The sequence below is a fragment of the Quercus robur genome, chromosome 12 (assembly GCF_932294415.1).
Source record: "Quercus robur chromosome 12, dhQueRobu3.1, whole genome shotgun sequence".
In the NCBI taxonomy this organism is placed as follows: Eukaryota; Viridiplantae; Streptophyta; class Magnoliopsida; order Fagales; family Fagaceae; genus Quercus; species Quercus robur.
The window spans coordinates 30,723,897-30,747,710 of NC_065545.1; the positions used below are offsets into that span (position 1 = coordinate 30,723,897).

At 35.3% G+C, this 23,814-nt stretch overlaps 2 protein-coding genes across 2 annotated transcripts; both read right to left on the minus strand.

Moving 5' to 3' along the window:
• Nucleotides 1-2,574: 2,574 nt before the first annotated feature.
• LOC126708628 (uncharacterized) lies at nucleotides 2,575-15,996 on the minus strand. Its single transcript, XM_050408447.1, has 8 exons — nucleotides 15,694-15,996; nucleotides 14,585-14,710; nucleotides 12,551-12,649; nucleotides 8,225-8,367; nucleotides 6,517-6,625; nucleotides 5,482-5,589; nucleotides 3,182-3,322; nucleotides 2,575-3,104 (listed from the first exon to the last, which is right to left on the minus strand). Exons 1-8 carry the CDS (start codon nucleotides 15,763-15,765, stop codon nucleotides 2,727-2,729), a joined length of 1,176 nt encoding a protein of 391 aa, XP_050264404.1. The 5' UTR covers nucleotides 15,766-15,996; the 3' UTR covers nucleotides 2,575-2,726.
• A 5,450-nt stretch (nucleotides 15,997-21,446) lies between these two features.
• LOC126708626 (UDP-glucuronate 4-epimerase 4) lies at nucleotides 21,447-23,290 on the minus strand. The gene has a single exon (XM_050408443.1). It carries the CDS (start codon nucleotides 23,059-23,061, stop codon nucleotides 21,754-21,756), a length of 1,308 nt encoding a protein of 435 aa, XP_050264400.1. The 5' UTR covers nucleotides 23,062-23,290; the 3' UTR covers nucleotides 21,447-21,753.
• Nucleotides 23,291-23,814: the final 524 nt, after the last annotated feature.

Genomic DNA, 23,814 nt, shown 5'->3' on the forward strand with positions numbered 1-23,814 from the left:
ACAAAGATCCATCTGAACCGACCCAACCATTTGACCAGTCGGCGGCGAGTCTACAAATTGTTCACCCGACTTGGTTGGGTCGGTCGCGGGTTGGGCACACACCTGACCCGGACCGACCCATGATCACCCCTAATCACAACTCAGAAAAGTAGTGCGATTTGGCTTCCATGCAAGGGCATTAGCCCATCAACCTACACAAAGCTGCTTTCAATAGTGCCAATATGCAAGTGAGCATTCCAAATTCTTATAAGCGCTGCTCTATAGCCTACTAGATGAATCAAAGTCCTAAGATGGATTCCAAACCAAACCCAAAAAGGATAATGGAACAATTGTGACAATTTTCCCTTCGTCCTCCCTCTATTACTCACCGCTACTCAAGAGCACGTGATTGATAATGTTTAAAAATAAATAATATACTTCACATGGCTTAAATAAAGAAGATTACATCTTACTTAATTAAGAGTACAAGAAATCATCTTCTAATGTACAAAAATCACATTAAATAATATAGAAGAATGTTAATATTAGTTGTTTGTATGAGGTATTCATATATTCCCTTTTCATCTATTGTGACAAGCTACTTAAAGATTTAAATCAATGTATATGTGGGTTCTACTTCTACATTTCTTTCAATTGTTTCACTACTCTCTGTTCGAGATCATTTTCACATATCACAATGCAAAAAATTAGTGTAATTTGGGTTGTGTTTAGTTTAATCCGTATTACTCAGTTTTTATTATTCATTCTCACTTTTCCGTGGGCCCCACCAGCTAGTCAGTTTTTTGGATTAATTTTTTCTCAATTCTTATAACTCATAACCCAAAAAAGTGAGTATGAGTTACGAGAATTGAGAACAAAATTTCAAAGTCTTCAGTTCTCATTAAAATGAGTTGAGTGGCATTTTTTGGGTTTGAGTTGTTTTTTGGAATTTGTTTGTTGTGCTTGCATTTGCTGATAACAATTTAGTATAAGAAATTTTTTGAAGTAAACCAATTAGTTGAACAACAAGAAAATGGTCAATCAAATGTACCAAAGATTATGATAGTCTAAGATGTGATTATGTGGATTCCCTCCTAACAAATTATTGAGGAAGAGTGACATAACAAAGAGACCAAATTTGGTAAAGATTTATGAGAATAGTGCGTAGTAGGGACGGAGCAAGAAGTTGTCTATGGGTTTTGATAAGTAATGGAGTTTGAGATTTTCTTGGACATGCGGGTTATGATGAGAAGGGACACATTTAACGTTATGACTGGATCAGTAGAGGTCAGTGAATTAGAGTTGCTTTTATTAGAGAAAAAACAAATTTGATTTAGGGTGCCAAATTTGGTGACATTAAGTTAGGAGAAAATTGGGTAATATATATGAATTAAGAGTTATGAGATATGAGATATGGGCTATGAGTTATGATGTAACCAAACAAGCCCTAAATCACACTAATTTTCTAAGTTGTAATATGTGAAAATGATCTTGAAGAAATAGTAGAGAAATAATTGAAAGAAACGTGAAAGTAGTACTCACACATTAAATCTTTAAGTAGCTTGTCATGGTGGATGAAAAGGGAATATGCAAATAGCCTAATACAAGCAACTAATATTAACATTCTTCCATATTATTTAATGTGATTTTTGTACATTCCAAGATGATTTCTTATACTCTTAATTAAGTAAGATGTAATCTTCTTTATTTAAGCCATGTGAAGTATAGATTCTCAAAAAACAAAAAAAAAAAAACAAAAAAAAAAAAGCCATGTGAAGTATATTATTTATTTTCAAACATTATTAATCATGTTCCCCGGGTTGTGGTGAATAACAGAGGGAGGATGGAGGGGAAATTGTCGCAAACCACCTTTGAAAATAACATTTTTTGGTTTGGTTTGGTTTGGTTTGGAATACACATTAGGACTGTGTTTCATCTTGTAGGCTATAGAGCAACGCTTATATGAAATTGGGAATGTCTCCTGGCAGATTGGCACTATTGAAAGCAGTTTTTGTGTAGGTTGATTGGCAAATGCCCTGGCATGGAAGCCAAAAAGCTTAATGGAACAATGGTGGTTTGCGACAATTTCCACTTCATCCTCCCTATGTGATTCATTACAACCCGGAACGTGATTGATAATATTTGAAAATAAATAATATACTTCACATGGCTTGAATAAAGAAGATTACATCTTAATTAAGAGTGCAAGAAATTATCTTGGTATGTACAAAAATCACATTAAATAATATAGAAGAATGTTAATTTTAGTTGCTTATATTAGGCTATTCAAGTATTTCCCTTTTCATTTGATGTGACAAGCTACTTAAAAGATTTAAATCGGCATATGTCTGTGTTCTACTTCAACATTTATTTCAATTAATTCTGTAATTCATTCTTCGAGTTTTCACATATCACAACTCAAAAAATTGACAATTACCCCTTCATCCTCTGTTATTCACCACAACCCGAGAGCACGTAATTGATAATGTTTAAAATAAATAATATACTTCACATGGCTTAAATAAAGAAGATTACATCTTACTTATTTACGAGTACAAGAAATCATTCAGCCTAAAAAAAAAAGAGTACAAGAAATCATCTTGAAATGTACAAAAATCACATTAAATTATAGCACAATCTAAAATGCCAAAAGTGCAACAGAATTCAGAAACATCAGCAACCCAAAACAGACTAGGTTTTCAACAAATGCTTGTGTAAGTTTATACAATAACGACGTCCAACTATTTTTACACTACTTGTCTGAATTTCCAAGAATAACTCAAAGTAATGTACAATGCTCCCAAATTAAGAGGAAGCAAATATAGGAACAAAATCTCCCATAGATGAGGTAAGAAAGGCACCAGCATATTTTCATTAACAAAATGACATACTCTGGCATTACTGAGGAGCTGATCATCTAAACTATGAGATTCTGAACTCTCTGGAGCTGGATGCAGCTGACTATCTGTGGATGGATCTTTAGTGACCTCCCCATCATCCTTGGGTGGATCATCTGGATCTTCTCCTTTGTCATTCTCTTCACTAGGACTTGCACCACTACCTCCCCTTGAGATTCCCTGGATCAGGTCTGGCCGAGCTTCCACACCAACTCGCCTCAAGTGTAGCTGCCACATTGTAGAATGCCCATTACACAGGCCCTTCAACTGATACACATGTAAGCAAACAGAGAAACAATAACTACCTGAAGGTGTAAGTTAACTTCATCTGGACGTGAAAGAAACGGAAAATCCCCCCCAGATTTCAAGTATGCTCGCCTTGCTTCAGGATACCTCTCACCCAATTGATCTTTGAGTTGTTGGGGAATTGCACAGTAGTCATTTGTCTTCAAGAACGGAACATGCAAAAAACAAAATATGATAAGAAACATGCAAACATGTTAAAAAGAAACCAGCATGTCTTAAAGTTAAAAACTTTTTAATTTCCTTATTCATTATTACAAGTGAAGAGAAAAACCACCATGTTAATTATGCTGATCTTGCAAGAGTTCAATGACTTCAAAGCATTGAAAATTCACGCAGGAACACAGAAATAAATAAACAAAGCAAATGAGTAAATTTTGACAGCATTATCATTATATAAGCAAGCAGAAACAAGGGATTGTGTTGACAGAGTTTCGGGAAACTTTAAGAACCTGACTGTCATATATTTATCCAGGTGCAGTATTTTACTGACCTGTGATCTATCTAGCTCAACACATTTAACAACAAAACTAAGCTCACAGCCATGAGATTCATTTCGAACCTATGTTGCACATGTCGCTGGTTTCCTTTCCCTAAATAATTCATAATGGAAAAACTTAATAAATGTATCATAGAGAATCTTTTTTTTTTTTTTTGCATGGGTCAATAAGTTACAAATGTAGATAATTAGTTTTAGTAGATGAAGTCCCTTGGTGTACACTTTATGCAAATGAAATAGTTTAGTGGATGAAACTTGAAGTGGAGTCAATGCCAAGTTAGAAATTTGGCGAGACACTCTAGAATCTAAAGGCTTTCAATCAAGTGGGACTAAAACAGAGTACATGGAATGTAAGTTTAGTAAAAGTAGAAATAGAAACCAAGGGGCACTAAGACTTAATGGTTAAGAGATACAAAAGAGCAATAGTTTGTTATATTGGATCAATAATTCATAAAGATAGAGAAGTTGAAGAGGAAGTGAATCAGAGGGTAAATGGATGAAGTGCAGAGGGTATCAGCAGTGTTGTGCAATTGTAGAATACCCATTAAGTTAAAGGGAAAATTTTATTAGACAGTTATACGACCAACTATGCTTTTATGCTTTATGGCACAAAATTTTGGGTTGTTAAGAAACAACATATTCATAAAATGAATGTAACTGAGATGAGAATACCAAGATGGATAAGTGGAAATACACAAAAAGATATTATTTGAAATGAAGAAATTCGCCTAAAGATAGGGGTAGCCCCTATTAATGAAAAGATGAGGGAGAGTCACTTAAGATGGTTTGGCTATATGCAAAGAAGAGTGACTAATGCACCAATAAGAACAAGCGAATTTATCCAAGTTGAGGAAACGAAGAAAGGAAGAGGAAGACCAAAAATCACATTAGTAAGTAATAAAAAAGTACATGTCAATTAAGGGAGTATCAGAGAATATGACTTTATATAGTGTAGAATGCAAGTACAGAATACATATGGCTAACCCTAACTAATATGTTGAGGATCTATCGTTGACTCCAAAATTTTGGGACTAAGGCTTTGTTTGTTGTAAGTTACAAATGCACCTAATCGATCCTACAACCTCACTCTCCATCCTACTCTTATTAGGACCACACTAACATCAACTAGTTCAAAGTATATCCACATTAAAACAATTAATTGAAGTCGATATCACCAAAATGTGACTTATACCTACTGTAACCAGAGAATTGAAATTGAATGGTATTGGCAAAGCTAGCACAAGCCCAACTAGAATCAAGGGAACAAAGGCCACAAATGATGCTACTCAATATCTATTCATTATCACTATTTTTGCAGCAAATTCACCAAGGAATTATATATGCTGTTTAGGATTTATAGCATAACCCATAAGACTAAGGCTTGGTTGTTTTTGTTGAACTCCATATGCAAAACATCAAAAGGTTCTCATATAAAAAATAAAAGAAATTAAATAATAGTGTTTCTGCTGAATTCGGAAGCCACATGCACAACTTGGAATAGTTTTACCCAATAAGGCTGCCTCTTTTTTGTGGGGTGTGTGCCCGAAGGGGGGGGGGGGGGGGGGGGGGAGGAGAGAGAGAGAGAGAGAGAGAGAGAGAGGAGAGGGAGGAAGAAAGAACTAAACCAAAATCAGGTCAAAGTTTCAAAAAGCGAAGAAGCCAAAACTACAAGGACTTTAATAACTTCAGACCATACCAGACCAAAAATATAGAGGTACAAACACAGCACAACATTCGAGCCTTAGTCTCAAAATTTTGGGGTTGGCTACACACACATACACCCAATGAAATTAGATGACTTACATCCATTATAGTGATAAATGAATCTGAAAGCAGCAAAGGTCCAACTGAAGCAGCATCAACTGTCAAAGTTAACCTGGAGGCCAAGTCTTCTCTTGAGAGTGTTTCAACCTGAATTGATAATCACATATTATGACCAAAGGAATTAAGCAAGTAGTTTTCTACAGCACATATATACACATTGGTGAGGCATGAACCCAGCAGATCTTAAAGCTACGATTTCACCCTATAACTTGCTCTTACAGGGGAAGGAGGTACCATTTACTCTATTGGCAGTTTTCTACAGCATATATATTAGCATTTGAAGTAAACAGAAACAGAGAAAGCAAATGGATATGAATTGGCTCATTCACAAGGCTCGTCTCTTTATTTTGTGAACAGATTAGTTAAAAAAATTGAGCCCTATCTAGAATTTTTTTTTTTTTTTTGATAAGTACGCCCTATCTAGAAATTCTAAAGTCACTATTCTTATAGATGTTGCAGACTCAACGTTTGGAATATAATAGTAAGAGAAGGTAATTATCAAAACCGCAGAAAAGATAGTTGAGCGGACTAATCAAATTGATTGCAAATACTTATTTATTTTCCACAAATGAATCCCAGTTTAAATTTAATTGCAAGTCTGTGTTGAAAACCTTGTATGACCATCTAGTTCCTATAAAGCTCTCAGCCTTTCCACCAATAGGTTGACAATTTTTGGGGAAAGGATGGGAAAGTAAAAGGGAGGGGACAGGAGGGGCCAGGGGGGACGCATGGTTGATGCCATAAGTCAAAATCATATATGCAGGTACAAGGAGCTGGAGATGGTTGCATATATGACAACTTATTTAGGCACTTCTCTTCCTTGAACATTAAAATTTTAGAAATCAACAAAATATAAGGGAAAAAAATTTTGAGTTACCAATAAGTACAATTAACTTTGACAAAGACAGTTTCATCCTGTGCTGAAAACTGAAATAGAGAGTTCGAGGACAGATTGCTTCAAGACACTAAATAGATTGCTAAAACCACAATGATGTAGATCTTCACAAACTCTACCTGAGAAACAACAAAGTCCACAGAATCTGCAATGAATGGTTCATGGGGACCATCACGAATTCCTGTTAACACGTATCGTTTCAACAAAAAGGAAGGGGTCCAACTAACACTGCATAAGGCATATCACAATCAGGAAGTTAATTTCTTGAGAAAAGAACACATCTAACAAGCAAATTGCTACAAGTGACATATGAGCCAAAGATAAATACACACCTATTTACAAAGAGAATGCAGAACATGTGTGTGTATATGTATATATATATAGTAATTGATAGATATTATGGAGCTGGTGATTGCAAACTGATGCCACTATAGAATATTGCTGTTGTAATTTGTAAAACCACAAAGACTAGCTATGAGAGAGGATGGATAAAATAAATAAAAAACAACAACCAGCACAAATTGTTCTGCTTAGCTTGTGCTAAGGTCAATGGTGTCATTTCTTTTTGTGGTCAGCTACGTGGGGTAAGATTCTCTCAATTGATAACCTGATGAAGAGAGGCTTTTTGCTAGTCAGTTGGTATATTATGTATCGTTGTAGTGGGGAAATGGAGGATCATCTTTTGATCCATTGTGAGACGGTATATGCTTCATGGAGTGAGATGTTTATGATGTTTGGGATTCAATTGGGTGTTGCTGGACAACATAGCATCCCTCCTTTTTGGTAGGCGGAACTGGCTAGGAAAACTTTCTTTGAATGTATGGAACTTGGTGCCAGCGAGCATGATATGGTTAGTGTGGAATGAGCGTAACAGCCATATTTTTTAGGAGAGTGTGAGACCTATTGAGCAATTTAAGTCCTTGCTACTCCGTAGCTTGTTTGAATGGTCTTAGGCATGGAGTTTACCAATTGCACTTCCATTTTTTATTTTCAACTCTCTCTTAGATCTTCTATTTGATTTGCTTGTATTTTTCCACGGTGCTTTATGTTCATCCTTGTGATTATAGAGTAATCCTTTTCATTTGCAATAAAATTCTATTACTTATCAAAAAAACATAAACATAAACATAAACAAAAACAAAAACAAAAAGTTCTGTTCAGCTCATGCTCTTTTTTAAGTTTAAAAGGCGTAAAAAGGGATGCCACCCCGGTATGCAGGATGCATACAAGACCAAAACCCAAAACAAAAAATTAACACCTATTAGAATTAGACATGATCTTCAACTAAAAATGCACGCATAATAATATTTAGGCAGGTACTAAAAAATCATCCCACATACCCACCCCCTTCTCTTGGAAGGGGAAGAGAATTTTTAAATTTTATGAGAAAAAGTATTCGTAGACAGTACTAGACACATATCCAAACAGTGTTGAAAGAAAGATAATTACAGCTAGGGAATAAAGTTGAATAGAGCTGTAATGCACCAATTTTTTGTCAGGGTTTTTGGGCTATGCCTAATAGCCTTGTGGGATGGGTTTATAAATTGTCAGCTAAGGTGTTGGCCAATAGGTTGAAACTTGTGGCAGACACTTTGGTGTCGAATTCTCAAAATGTTATCATGGCTAGTGAACAATTTTTGGGATTTGGTGCTATTGCTAATTAATGCTTATATAGTAGGAGTAAACACCGAGCAGCCTGGGATGATCCCTAAGTTTAATATAGAGAAGGCCTAAAATTGCTTGAATTGGAATTGTTTGATTTATATAGGCAATTTGATCATATCCAGCTAACAATCATTATCTCTAAGAAAAAATGCGATAACTTACACAGGAGCCCATGGCATTGCAGCAGAGAAACTGCATGTATCCAGAAAAGAATTTGATAGTATCAATGAGCGAACCCGTCTTGGACGATGCTGAGCAAAAAGTTGTGCTAGAAATCCCCCAAGGGATGTACCATAAAGATGTATCTGTTAGACACTCAATGATTAGTTGAGTTCTCAACAACTAATGACACCACAAATGTATAAGATATGTCAAGATTAATTATATTCACACAGGCAGGTTATGAAACATGGGTATGATCAGGCATCTAAGGTTAAGCAAATTGTTAGGAAACAAATTGCTCATAAAACCTATTTTCAAATTGTGTCACTGACTGCTAGTATCTTCTCCAATATATGGGCATGATCAAGCATCTACGCAAACTGTTACGAAACACATTGCTCATGAAACCAATTCCCAAATTGTGTCACTGACTGCTTGCATCTTCTTCAATACATGGGTATGATCAGGCATCTATGCAAACTGTTAGGAAACACAATGCTCATGAAACCTATTTTCAAATTGCATCAGCAACTGCTTGTAGCTTCTCTTCCATGATTGGCACACACCAGTTGTAGCTGAAACCATATACAGGCAGTTCGTTGTTGATTAATCTAGACATAATTTATGTATGGAACAGGTACAATTCCAGTCATGAAGAAATCGACTGTTGAATAGATTATATCACCTAGGCTTCATGACTTAACATTCCATTGTATGTAAACAGCTATAACATGGGCTGGATATATCAAAGAGTTTAAGCAACAGCGAAAAAAACCAAAGAATGAGATGAATATCATACATCTCAGAAACCATGTATAAAGGATCCTCAGTTTTGGAAACCAAATCTCACTTTTGATCCAACTGCTTACAAGCTAGCCATCAAGGCCTTCGGCCTTGCAATATAATACCATATTGATGGAGAGAGCGAGAGAGAGAGAGATTAAAAATCATTATGAGTCTAGGCGTTCTCCAATACAGATATAATATTATACACTATTAAATACTGATTAAGTGCCACCATTTACCATGCTTAAGGAAAAATAAACCATAAGCATTTTAGTTGAGATCCAAGTGATAACACTAGCTCCTTAAAGGAGCATGAGAGAGAACACCTCAACAAAAGGAAAAAGGCCACCTAATATATCACAACCCGGGGAAAGTGCTTGTCAGTTGTCACATGCGCTATATCCCAAAAGCACTAACCAAGTTACAGTTAGATATCCTCAAAGTCACTTATACAATCCAAATTGACCTCATAAACATCCTCAACACACACCTACACAACATCTATGCAATTGGAATCCAAAAAACAAATACAAACAATCGAAGATATTACGATCTTACCTACTTAAATCCCTAACATCATATTGTCACATCCTACATTGTGCTAAATTGCTCCTGAATTACAGGGCATTACCAAGTTGGCTTTGATATTACTTGTCATGATTTAAGGAAAGTATTAGCCACATCTACACCTACCCAAAAGAACTAGTCAATTTTTTTTTTTTTTTTTTTTTGATAAGTAAAAATTGAATTTATAATTAGTGTTTCTCGTAATAGCTTAAATATCCCAAATTGACGTAGGGAACACCCAATGTGGTATTCAACACTTGCTCATACATCATCTTCACAATCCAAATCCACACCTAAATCCAAACAATCTGGGCTATTACAATAGCTTCTAGAGAGGATCTGTACCTATGACTTACTTATTAGTTAGGTTTTGAATATTTTATTTTAGGTTTTATACTTTTTTTTAGTTAAGGATATTTTAGTAACTCTGTAATTGTTGGGTGCGAGCCATAATTGTGGGTCTTGAGTTTTATTTTATTAATAAGTAAGTTTTATTTAGTTTATGGGTCTTATTGAGTGGGCTTTGGTTCAATTTGATTTAGGTTTGGTTTGCTAATCGAAGTGGGAATCATAGTTCAATTAGGTGAAGTTAAGATTTTAAGGGTCTACCTAAGTTTCTTATTGTATTCAAAAAAGAGGAAGTTGATCAATAAAATATTGAGCATTTGAGCATTGGGGCAAGTTGGCCTTATTGTTCTTTTTCCTCCTTTTCTCCTCTCTTTCTTGTTCTCTTTTCTGTGGTACTGTTTACAATATTTTTCAAATAAATTTCTCTCTTTTCCTTTTTTCATACAACCCCAAGTCAGACCCTTGCTCTAACCTATCAAAACCCTAAAATCCCACTTATTTTCTCTATCAAATATCCACAAGAAAACAATCATACCCCTAGCCAACTTTGAGTCTTAACCTTTTCTTCTACAACTCTAAAACACAAGATTCACAAATCTTCTCAAACCTTAGCCCACCACAAGCACATGTAGACAAATTCCCCAATTTATCCTACATCAATTGGTATCAAAGCCAAAATTATTACAAGTTCTTTGCTGAAATCTTCTTTAGCCAACCAATAACGATGAGCTTAGTCCCAAAATCTCTTAAGCCAACCACTCGACAAAATTTCTCATCTAAGATAATGGTGACTAACATGGAATTAGAGTCCAAATTTAGGGCATTTTCTCAAAACTTAAAAGGAACAAAGAAGGTTGAATCAATTACATGCAAAGGAGAATTCAATAGAAGCAAAGCTCAAAGAATTATTGGCTATGAAACAAACTGTGGATAGGCTGTCAGCTATTATTCTTGGCAACACTGATCAAGACCCCAAATTATTTAAATTAGGTCTAGGTTCAGCCCCTATGTCTCCCTTGAGCTCAATGCCTTTTTCTTCCATAAACTCCTATGGATCGAGCACTGGTCAAATGCTTGCACATCAAACACAATCCAACAGTTTTCACTTATCATCCACATTAGTGCGGTCTAAAGGAGAAGCTAGATTCACTGAAGTAGATAGAGGTGTTAGTGGCTTTTATGGGGAGCTATTCAAAGCTGTTCTCTGATTGGTTACACAATTTGGAAAGCTTTATCAAATGATATAGCTTAAGCGAAGAGCAAAAACTCTTTTACCAGGAGTCTTAATACTACTAGTACAAGAAAGAGATTTTATATATATTTGTGCTTAACGTATTCAAAGGAGATACAATTGATTGATAAAATTATTGAGTGTTCTGAGTATTGAGGCACATTGGCTTTAGGGTTCTTTTTTCCTCCCTTTCTCTTCTTCTTTTCTTTCTCACAGGTACCATTCAAAAGTATTGTTCACATTACTGCTCCCTGTTCACAGATATTTTACTAAAAGTTCTATTATGTTTCTTTTCTTTTTCCTTCTACCCATAAATCAAATATTTTCTCCTTTGAACCTTTTTTTTTTTTGGGTAAGTAACATAAGAAATTTTATTAAAAACCACCTCTTTTGAATCTTAAATCTTCTTTTAAAGGGTTTGAAACCCAATATCCACAAATTCTCCTAACCCTAAACCCACCACAACCACACGTAGGCAATTTCCTCAGTAGGTTTGTCCCATGTTAACGTCATAACCTATCTTTTTCCTCTAGTGAACCTTAAAAGCTCATATGATTCTCACTATATATTGATTCATTTCCCCCATATTCATATATAAAAAATTGATGATGCAATAACAACAAAACCTTAGTCCCAAATTTTTTAGGGTCGACTATGGATCCTGAACATATTAATTAGGGTCAGCCACATGTATTTTTTAGGGGACACCCTGATGAGTATTTGTTGTGGATCCAGTCATAATAGGGTGACTAAATACACAACAACCATCAAGCTGCAGAAACCCTCCTCCTTTTCCTGGGCTTGGGACTGGCTATGACCAAATGTATGACACTAAGTACAAACATAGGCAAAGTTTCTATAATGAATTGATGATAAGAATGATATTATAAGGAAATAGAATAAAGGATGTAACAATATCTAATTTTTGTTTAAGAGACAGATTTGTTGAAGTTATGATGTAACAATATAAATCTCACTTCAACTCTTTTTACTAGTTAAAATGGAGTTGCCATTAACCACTGGTACCTTATGGAATTAAACAAACTAAACTTGGCAAGCAAAACAACATCAATGCATCTCTTGATTTTTTATAAAGGAAAATTTCTAGGAAGATTGGTAATGAGTTACGATGTATTCCACATGCCCTAGTGATCCGTATCTATGTAAATCTGATTTGAACGACCTATGTACTTTAAACAACATGAAGCACAAAGGTGGCTTCTGAAGCAACATGCCAATTCAAAATGCAAATTTCAGTTAGTGCATCAAGATAAGAAAGCATTTGGTAAGTGCTACAACATCAATTACAACAATGAGTAAAATGATATACACAAAAACTGTATTGATAAACTAAAAAATTGGTAAGAGATGTTTAAACAAAATGACGCTCTTACATGATGAACATCGATAGCATCCAAGAACTTTTCAAATGCTTGAATCCATTCATGATGATTCCATACCCGTGGGATATCAACAGAAATTACCCGGTAACCCTACACATTTCGAAAAGAATTTAATTCCTCAATCTTAGTCAAAAAACCTATTTTATAATAACTTCATAACAAAGTTAGCAGTCCAGAACGTTATTGACTACACACAAAAAGGAATTTAGACAAATACAAGAAAAGCGTCAATAAAAATCACATCTTGAAAATAGTCTAGTTTCATGCCATACAAATATTCAAATAACAAGTATAAACAGAATAATTAAAGTGCCTCTTGGTTTGTTGCTATAAGAATTTTCATATTTCTACCATGTGGAATCCTTATCCCACAGAGACTGTTGATATTATCAAGTTAATGCTTCTAAAGTAATTCTAACCAATTCATTATTGGCATAACAGTGTCCAAAATGCAGGAATTGTTCCATCTAGTGAGATAAGGACAAGGAAGACCACAAGGAAATGGCTGTGTTCACTGAAATTCTAAATGAAGTGAAATAAGTTCAAACGTTACACAGGTACACTTCATTTTGGTGGCAACTAGCTTACGAATAGTGTCTCCATTTGTTTAGTTGTAGGGTCATGAAAAACCAAGTTCATATCTTCAATGTTTAGTAATATATATATATATATATATATATATATAAAAATATATATATATAAAACAAGTCACACCCAATGCACAAGGCTCCTACTTCTGCAGGGTCTAGGAGGGGTAATTAATAATCAGCCCTTATTTTGTAAGAACAAAGTTTCTCTCCAAACTAGTTTGGAGAGAAACTCTTCAAACTTCTCATATATTTATTTTTTGGGTGTGAATTTTGAAAATTTAACCGTTGAATTTCATATTCCTTATGTTCTTAACATACATATCAAATTTCGGTCAAATCGGATATTATTTATTATTTGGTCAATTAACTTATTTTTTATATACAACTTTAGATTACAAAAACTTAAAATTATAATATTTATTTGATGACATAGCAATTGATCTTTGATTTTCTTGAAATTTTTTAAGTATTAAGGATGTAATAAAAACATGCAATCTAACGGTTAGATTTTCAAAATTCACACTCAATATAAATATATATGATGAGTTTGTAGAGTTTCTCTTCAAACTAGTTTGGAGAGAAACTTTGTTCATTTTGGAAAGGCTATTCCCAGTCTCAAACCCACAATACATCACTTGGGTAGGGAGCACTTGGCATTGATTGCACCATGGTCTGACCCTTCTTATAAATATATATAAAACAGTTTAAAGAAGTAAAATGGGCATAGAAAGGTTCAAGCTATAAATTCGGAACATACACCAGAGATTTCAATAATATAACCGTGCTAAGCTGATGGCCATCATATCTTGGCATTTGGTCTAGAACTGTATAACCTTCTCTTCAAATACTAAAATTTATAGGAAAATAAACCATTTCCAAATGGACAGAGGTTTTTATGATAATGTGACATTTCAATTTCATTTCTCATATTCTTTTGATGAAACATACTCCCTCAAATAATAATGTTGCACGACCAGAATGATGCCCAACATCATTTTATTTGCATTCCAAGACATGACACTTATTAGAAGTTAATGACTCTTGGCAGAAATTTTCTTTAATTAAAAACAATAAGGTAGAACTGTAGAAGATTGGAAACAAGCCCTATGAATTTCAATGATGCAGAATGGACTATGAGAACTTAGAAACCACGACGTAAACTTCCAAATGCCTTATTCTGAGAGAGAGAGAGAGAGAGAGAGAGAGAGAGAGAGAGAGAGAGAGAGAGAGAGAGGGATAAAAGGAATGAATATGAATTCCTAATATGTGTTGACAGTACATAATGTAGTGGATATGATAAACATAAATCAAATCAAAATTGAAAGGAAAAAAAGGTGGGAAAATAAAAGGAATTGAATTCCTGATATGTGTTTAACTGATAACACTTCATAATGTCATGGATATGATGAAGACACCATAAAATCAAACTTACTACCTTCATGGACAAGGACATTATCTGTTTGTAGTAGACATCTGCTGTCCCCGCTGTTCCAGGAATACAAATAAGAGGAGACACCACTTTTGGACCAAAATCATAATATCTCCACTGCTTTGTCCCAATCTGTGAGAAGAAGAAAATATGCTGGCTGAGAAATTATCGATCAATAAAAACTAAAAAGTACCATCAAGGTGAACCTTCTCATGATGGAGTTGATGCCAAAAGGGCACACTCTCCACAAATAAATTCCTAAACAACTACTCAGCTATAAAAAAAAGCATAAGTAACTGTACTTCTGTCCTTTAAAATAAGACATTAATGAAGCAAGAGTTGATATTCCGAAATGATCTGGTCTATAACCCTAGAACAAATGATAAGAAGTATTCAATGCAATCATTCCCAAAGCTCCCAACTAGGTGTCAAAATTCATCAAATAGGCCCCCCCGCTCCCGCTCTCAAGTCGCAATTTGGTGACTGGGGAATGGATCCATGGATTATATTTATCAAAATGCAAATTTCTTGCTAGCTCTTCTCAATGAAAAGGAAAAAGCCAAAATTTAGTAGAGTTGGGGAGTTGAACCCAAGTACTCAATAATAGAAAGCCAAATTAAGTCAATTACATAACAGAGAACAATAACTACAATCAACACAAAATGCAAGCCAAGCTACATTACAAAGCCGAGGTGTATAATTATAAGCCACAATTTAAGATTTTCAAAACTTTCATAAATCGGACTTAAAAAAGAAATCAAGTAGATGCTATAAAGAGTAAAATATGAATCTATTTCTCATCAAAATCCCCATAATTGAGTGAAAGCCAAAAAAAGTTATAGCTAAAACAAAGGCATACCCAGTAATAAGTGTAGACTAACAAGCAAAACCCATAAACAAAGAAACTAAACCATACCCACATAAAAGGACTCACAATTACAGTATTTAAGCTCAAACCCAATTCATAGAATGGTCAGAGAGAATTACAAACCTAAGCTCATCCACTAACAAAATGAGGCTAATGAGACGAACCCATGATCAGAAACCAGATGAAAAATGAGAAAAACAAAAACAAGCTCAAAATGAAAATCGAGAATTTAGAGAGAGAAACGTACGGGGATCTTGTGGAGAGGGACCTGAGACTTGAAGTAGATGTAATCTCCGGGAGCAGAGAGAGGGCCTTTCATTGCTATTATAGCCTTATGCCCAAACACGCCCCATATCACACAACCAGTTCGATTAGATGGATCACTGAAATTCTCTCTCTTAATTTCTCTTTCAATTCTCAGAGCTTTCTTTTCTCTTTTTATATATCTATTTTGTTTGTCCTTGCTGTCCCTTCCAAATTCTCCAATATAATTTCGAGGGATTGAGGAACAGGAAGACCACGTGGCTGGGCCCAAACAACGTTAATCGTAACGGTCAATCACGGAAACGCTTCCCCCATCTGCTCGTCAGCGTTATATAATGATGCGCCAATCGCCAGAGAGGTGTATTTTTTTTTTTTTTTTCCTTGGAAATGGGTTAAGTTAACTAGTTAAGTGTCAGTTTTGTATTTTGTATTTTTTTTTCCTTGGACATGGGTTAAGTGTCAATTTTTTCCTTGTTCTACGAGGCCAAGCTTAGGTCAAGTGTTTAGTTATAATAAGCCTGTTAGGATGGCAACACATATTTATTTTGGCATATGTGCATTGAACCCAAGCCAAGTCGTATGCTGAAAGACTTTAAAATTTTCAAACTGATTTAAGCCAATTAACTAGCCTGATTTCAAAACAATTGCGCTACTACCCGAGGTTGCCAACCGAGACAAGGGAGGTGGTCAAAGAACTCCTCCCCTTTTCGACATTGGATTGTTGGACATGGGTTTGGTATTCCAACAAGATTCAAACTGGCTGTACTTCTATATATATAAACAAAATGACATCTTTTTATCCTTAACATAACCCTAAATAAAAATCTCATTGAGTAATCAATTCCAACAAAACTCTCTCTCTCTCTCTCTCTCTCTCTCTCTCTAAACCCTAACCCTAACCTTATCACTCAGTTAAACCAAACAGTTGAACTGAGCCCAAAAATCTTTACTGGCCAAAACCAAAATCAAACAGCTAACCAATATAGTTCGATTAAGAATTCCCCCAATAGCCGACCATACCAACCAATATACAACCCTACTCAGTTGCATTGTTTATGACTATCAATTACTTAAGAATAAAATTTTCAATTTACTGTTCAATTCATATACAAAATAGAGTTGATTGTTACAATCCATTTTTTTGGGAATAAATATAAATTAAAATATATTTGAAGAAAATAAACATAAGAACTATATAGTAAAAATGGAGGAATTGGTAATTAGTGTATAGGAGCAAGGATACATTGTCATTACTCATCAATATTAGTAATTTCTCCCACTAAGTTGATTTTTTTTAACATATTAAAAATAAGCAAAAATATATCTTTTTTTATATTTTTTTTTTATATTACACACACCCACTATAGAGTTTGAATCTTAATTAAGAAACTTTACTTAACTAAAGGTTAAGAGTCTTCATAAATTCAAATGGATAACCAAAAAAATCATAAAATTTTGATAAAATGATTGGAATATGTTGGCATCACCAAAGACTGTGAATCTTTTATTGATCCTACAATTATTAAACTTGAACCAACTCTTAGTTAGACCAATAATTTGATGTATAAACTAGTCTAAATATTTAATTTTATTGTTTAAACTCAAATCAACTCTTAGTTAGACCAATAATTTGACGCCTAAACTAGTCTAAATATTTAATTATATTGTTTAAATGTATGACCCAGTCTAACCCAACAGTTTTTGGTGACCTGTTCAACTTAGGCAAGCTTCGAAGAATTGTTTAGGTTTTTTTCCATATGCTTCAAATCATATGACTACCTAGAAGTATAATTTTTTTTTTCAAATATTTTAACTTTAGTGTCAAATAATGAATAATGCTAGAGACACAATATTCTTCATAGTTAATAACTTTTTTTTTATAGAACATAACTACTAACTTGGTTAGTTTGTTTTGTTTGCTTCTCAAATTTTTTTTTTCAACTTGGTTATTTTGATTCGAGTAATATTACTTTCAAATAGATCTACCATTGGTACCATTTGTATTATGCACAATCACACCAAACCATATCCGCAGTTGTAAATTTTTTTATTTATTTAAAGTTGTATCCATATACTTATTCATGGTTGAAATTATACGTGGAAGAGGTGTGAGCTTCCAATGGTATGAATTTGTTAGCTCTTGCATATTTTTAAGATAAACTTGATAGTTACATTGGGGGGTGGGTGGTGGTGGTGGGATGTTGAGACATCTCTATTAAAAATACCATAAAGTGTCAATTGAGTTATAAGGCTCATTACTCTTTTAGCTCTTGGATATAGCAGCTACATTTCAACTGGAGTCCAAACGTATGCTGAGGTCATTGAAAATGCATGGCTGAAGACTGCAGAGGGTTAAAGCGGTTTAAACTATACAAAAGGAAAATCCAAAAAACCAAAAGAGCACAACACAAAAAGAACTCTCAAAAGATGGAATGAGGAGGATTATGGTCATTGCCAAACAAGAATTAGAGATCTGACAACCCAAATAGAAGAAATTCAAAAAGAAGAGTGCTTTGAGAAGAATAGCAAAGCTATGGTCTAAGGCTCTAAGCTAAATGAACGGTTCCTTCATAATGAGATCATATAGAGGCAAAAATCAAGAGAAGTATGGTTAAAAGAGGGAGATAAAAACTCAAATTTTCCATCTCTCAAAAATAATTCGAAGGAAATTATAATTCGAAGGAAATGGAATTCGATAGATGACATCAAAGCTGATCCTAGAGATTGGATAATAAACAAGAAGGAAATCAGTTAGCACTTCCTATGCAAATTTAAAGAGCTATTCACTAAAGAGATGATAGATTTTCCCATGGATTTGGAAGACCTTATCTATACATTCATAACAGAGCAAGAAAATGATTAGTTATGTCAAATCCCTTCCCCTGAGGAGATTATAGACACTCTTTGGAATGGTTGCACTAAAAGCTCCAGCCTCCAGGGCTAGATGGGTTACCTAAAATGTTCTACAAGAAATACTGGTCCATAGTTGGGGAAAAAACTCCAAGGCTGTCAGAAGATTATTTCAAAAGGGAAGGCTACTCAAAGAGATAAACAACTCCTTAATTGCTCATATCCCAAAAATAGAGAGTTCATCCTCTTTTAATCTTTTCAGGCTAATTAGTTTGTGTAATGTAAATACAAAATCATTGCAAAACTAGAAGGGTCTAGATTAAGACCTTTATTACAGAAACTGGAATCACCATGGTCCATGTCAATCTGCATTCATACCAGATAGATGGATGGGAGATACTGAGGTGGTTGTACAGGAAATTCTTCATAGTCTCAAAAAAAGGAAGGTATAGGAGGCTTCATGGCTATCAAAGTGGACCTACAGAAGGCCTATGACAGATTAAACTGGACTTTGTTGAATGTGATTCTGAAATTCTAGGAAGCAGGAAACTGGGAAGGCCTTGGTTGTGTCTTCATGTGAGGAAGTGAGCTTTGCTAATTGCTATTACAGGGATGCCTTTTTCCGATCGAAAGATCATGCCACTGAAGATTTGCCTCATTTTTCGATAGTTCACACAGTATTGCCCCATTCACGTCAGATATATGTACACCACATGGAAAGATTTTTCTCCAGTTCATATGGGAGGGGAGGGGAGATTGCAATGACCAATGATTATGAACTCTTAAATAAGAGGCACTTTTCCTCCACCACCAATTATTGCTGCAAAAATTACAAAATCCGTTCTCATCGTATGTCCACATTACCAACAATGGCACCTTGGAAAACAAAACCATGGGAATAATACCATTGGTGTTGTTCACATTACAATATCAATTATACTTTATACTCAGCTTGCCCAAGCAGTAATAGCAAATATTTTTCCAAACGAGTTTTTGAACATTCTCTCTGGTTAGAACTAGGATCAGTTTCAGATTTCGAAGCCAAATACACTCACTTGCCCACTCTATCCACTGGTCTAGACTTCAGAGCAAGAAATAATATGCGCAAAAACTTCTAGATCCAAAATCCACCCCGACAAGCCTTGTTCGAAAACATTACAATAATTTTACCATTCCTGAGCAATATATAAGTGCCCAAATGTGCATAGAAACACCAATGCCAGTGCCAATGACAAAAGGCTAACCCAAAGAATGGGCTCAATCCCTTTATTCTACCAGAAAAATTATCAAACTAGAACTTTTTTGTTAATCACAATTACTTAAACCTACAACACCACCATTTATATCTTAAACTTCAATATACTTGGATGTGATTTAAGAAAAAAAATCATTTCCGCAGATACCCAATATGAACAAAACTTCTAGATCCAAAATCCACACGGTAAGCCTTGTTTGAAAACATTACAATAATTTTACCATCACTCAGAAATAAAAAAGTGCCAAATGTGCATAGAAACACCAATGCCAGTGCCAATGACAAAAAGCCAACCCAAAGAATGTGCCCAATCCTTTTATTCTACCAGCAAATTATTGAACTAGAACACTTTTTTTTTTTTTAAATCATTGAACTACTTAAACCTCCAACACCACCATTTATATCTTGAACTTCAATGTACTTGGATGTGATTTAAGAAATAAAATCTTTCCGCAAATACCCTATATGAGCAAAACTTCTAGATCCAAAATCCACATTGATAAGTTTTATTCGAAAACATTACAATAATTTTACCATCACTCAGACATAGATAAGTGCCCAAATGTGCATAGAAACACCAATGCCAATGGTGAAAGCCAATAACCCAAAGAATGTGCTCAATTCCTTTACTCTACTAGCAAATTATTGAACTAAAACTTTTTTTTTTTTAAATCATTAGCTACTTAAACCTCCAACACCACCATTTATATCTTGAACTTCAATGTACTTGGATGCAATTTAAGAAATTAAATCATTTCTGCAGATACCCAATAAATATCAATTACATTCAGGCCACAAATTTGGTGAAGTCACAATAAACACCTGTGTGATTTAAGCTTCCTATGTTATTTCTCTTACTTATACTAGCAATCCCTCCAAAACAATGTTAACATCCCCCCCCCCCCCCCTCTTTTACTTTTAATACGCATGAATATACCATCAATGAAGTATGACAACCTCTAAACCCTAAGACTTTTGGCTTCCTGTCATGTGTATTGAAATTTTGATCAGGATGAGGGAGGAGTTCTACTGTTCTACTCAATCAAGTAGTACAAAACTAAAACCAACACAACAATGTTTAGAGTGAATAAATTATCACATATACTGTAAACCTAAGGAACCAACCGAAATGGTAGAGCCACAAAACTGCACAGACTAATCACCCTGCCGCCCAATGAATCAAGCAAGAAGAAGGGGACAATGAATCACCTAACTTAATTTGTTTCTAATAGAACTTATTACTAGCTACCATGAAGAAATTTCTCTTCTATGCTTCCTCTAAGCTACATCAATGTCCTCGCAATTCAAATGTTCTAAAAAGGCACAGTACAGTGCACATTACACGTAGCATGTGCTGTAACCTAGCAGGATGGCCAAGTGACCTATGTCAGCATGACTGCACACATAACAATATTCAAGCAACACCAGAAGTATGACAAACAAGCAATATTATGCATCATGGGATAAATAATGTAAGAGAAGCACCAGTGACCTCAAAGTAAATTCCATTTGGAAACATAAAGTAAACCATAATCACCATAAGCTAAAATTCATATAAAAAATAAAGGGAAGAAAATTGCAGATATCATAGAGCTCATAACACACACACACACAAAAGACACAAAAATCCATTGCAAACAAATGCTATTTTATTTCAATATCAAGATGATAAAATGAAACCCGTCAATCAGAATACCTCTGTGATCTATCAGTCATGGACTGTACAACACCTAAACTAAAAGAAACACCCTAAATAAAAGCAGCAACATCTGGGAAAAAAAAAAACATAAGTTTCTTATACTCTGCCCTGCAACAAAATGCCTATCAATCACAGGACATCATTCTCTCTCATATGACAGTATCACGATAATGACAAATGCAAATGAAGACAAAGTTATCAAAATGAGTGAAACACATTCCAATAAAAATTGAGAAACTTCACCAGGCACTAATCTTCTTCTCCTCCTCCTTGTAATATTTAAAATACCACTTCACAAACTTCTTAAGCCCTGTCTCCAAATCAGTAGTGGGCCTATACCCGAGCTCCCAATGCGCCAAACTTATATTTGCGTGCGTAAACTTCACATCCCCATTTCTCGGCATCGGTAACACCAACCTCTTAGCCTTCACCTTCAAAAGCTTCTCCAATATATTCACAAGCTCACTCACCGGCACTGGTGCCGTATTCCCCAAATTAAAAATCCTAAATTGCGCAGGACCCTTCTTCTTCCCACCACTTCCAGTACTCTTCTTCGCCGTATCCAGCGCAGCCAAACAACCCTTCACAACATCATCAATGTATGTAAAATCTCTCGCCACACTACCATGATCCGCAGTCTCATATATCTTAATCACTTTCCCTTTAAGAATATCTCTAGTAAAAAAGAAATACGCCATGTCCGGTCGACCCCAAGGTCCATACACAGTGAAAAACCTTAACCCTGTAATAGAAAGACCGTATATATGATTATAAGTATGAGCAATTTCCTCACCGGCCTTTTTTGTTGCTGCGTAGAGACTCGCAGGTTGATCGGTCCGATCTTTTTCTGAAAAGGGTACCTTAGAATTCAATCCATAGACAGAACTCGAGGAAGCCCAGACAATCGAAGGTTGTGGGTTCGCTGATTTGCAAACTTCGAGAAGATTAACGAGCCCAGCGATGTTGCTATGGATATAAGAGCTCGGGTTCTGCATAGCGTAGCGAACACCAGCTTGCGCTGCGAGGTGCATGACGTGTGTGAACGCAACGACATCGAAGAGCTTATGCAACAACGACTTGTCGTTTAGGTCTCCCTCGACGATGAAAACGCCATTCTTTTGGAGCTCCTTCTGGCGATTGCGCTTGAGGGTGGGTTCGTAGTAGAGGTTGAAGTTGTCGAGACCCAAAACGCCGTCGCCTCGTCGCTTCAGGGCCATGGAGACGTGGGTCCCGACGAAGCCGGCGGCGCCGGTGACGAGGACGGTCATGCCGGAGTCGGAGCGGCGGCGAGCCGAGCGAGTGACGTGGCGCTCCCAGTCGGAGCCGCCATAGGAGCCGAGAGATCGGCGAGGGTTGGAGCCAGAAGGAGAAGAGAGAAGGAAAAAGAAGCAGAGGATGGCTAAGAAGAAAGCGGAGTAGAAAGTGAATTTGGACAAGTTGTGGAAGCGGAGGCGGTGAATGTACGGCGAGGGTTTGTCCGGTTTGAACTTTCCAGGGGTGGAAGGTGTGTCATCAAGACTACTACTACTGCGGGAAAGTTGTGACATCGGGGAAAATGAATTCGATGGAAAACTAAAAACACCAACCAACCCCAAAAACCCTAACTTGTTTTTCTTTTTAGGGGATGGGATGGGAATGTTTTTCCTGAGGCTTGGTTTTTTGGGTTTGAGAAAGAATTTGAATTTGATTTGGGGTGGGGGTGGGGTGTCAGTTTGGTGGTGTTTATCAGAAAAGGTCAGAAGAGGGGTGTTTTATAAGAGTAGGTGGTGCCGTGTAAGAGTAATAAGTTTTGCTAATTTGGAGAAGAAATTATTTCCAAAATGATTAGCGTGGGAGGGCGATATGCCGGGTATTTTGTTAATTTTTTGGGACTTGGAGGGTACATCCCATCAATTCTTTTATTTAAAACTATATTGAAAAATTGGAAAGAAATCTGAAAAATTCTTTCTTAATTTTTTATTATTATTTATTATAGAAAGAAGTTGAAAATTCCATTAAAGAAAATTCATATAAGTTTTGGATTACAACAAATACATATGATATGTTTAACATATTTATCAAGATTATGAGTAACAAAATTACCTTAAGTACAAACATAATAAAATGTTTAAAGGAATCTTCTTTCTTAATATTATACAGCTCTTCTTAAAAAATATATTATTATACATCAATTTTTGGTAAATCTAAAATGCATGACAGTTGAAGTCTTTTGTGGTCAATCAATCACTTAATTGGTTCATTTCGTGTTTATTTATTTATTATTTTATGTTTTTCTCATTAATGTGTATCTTTCTCTCATA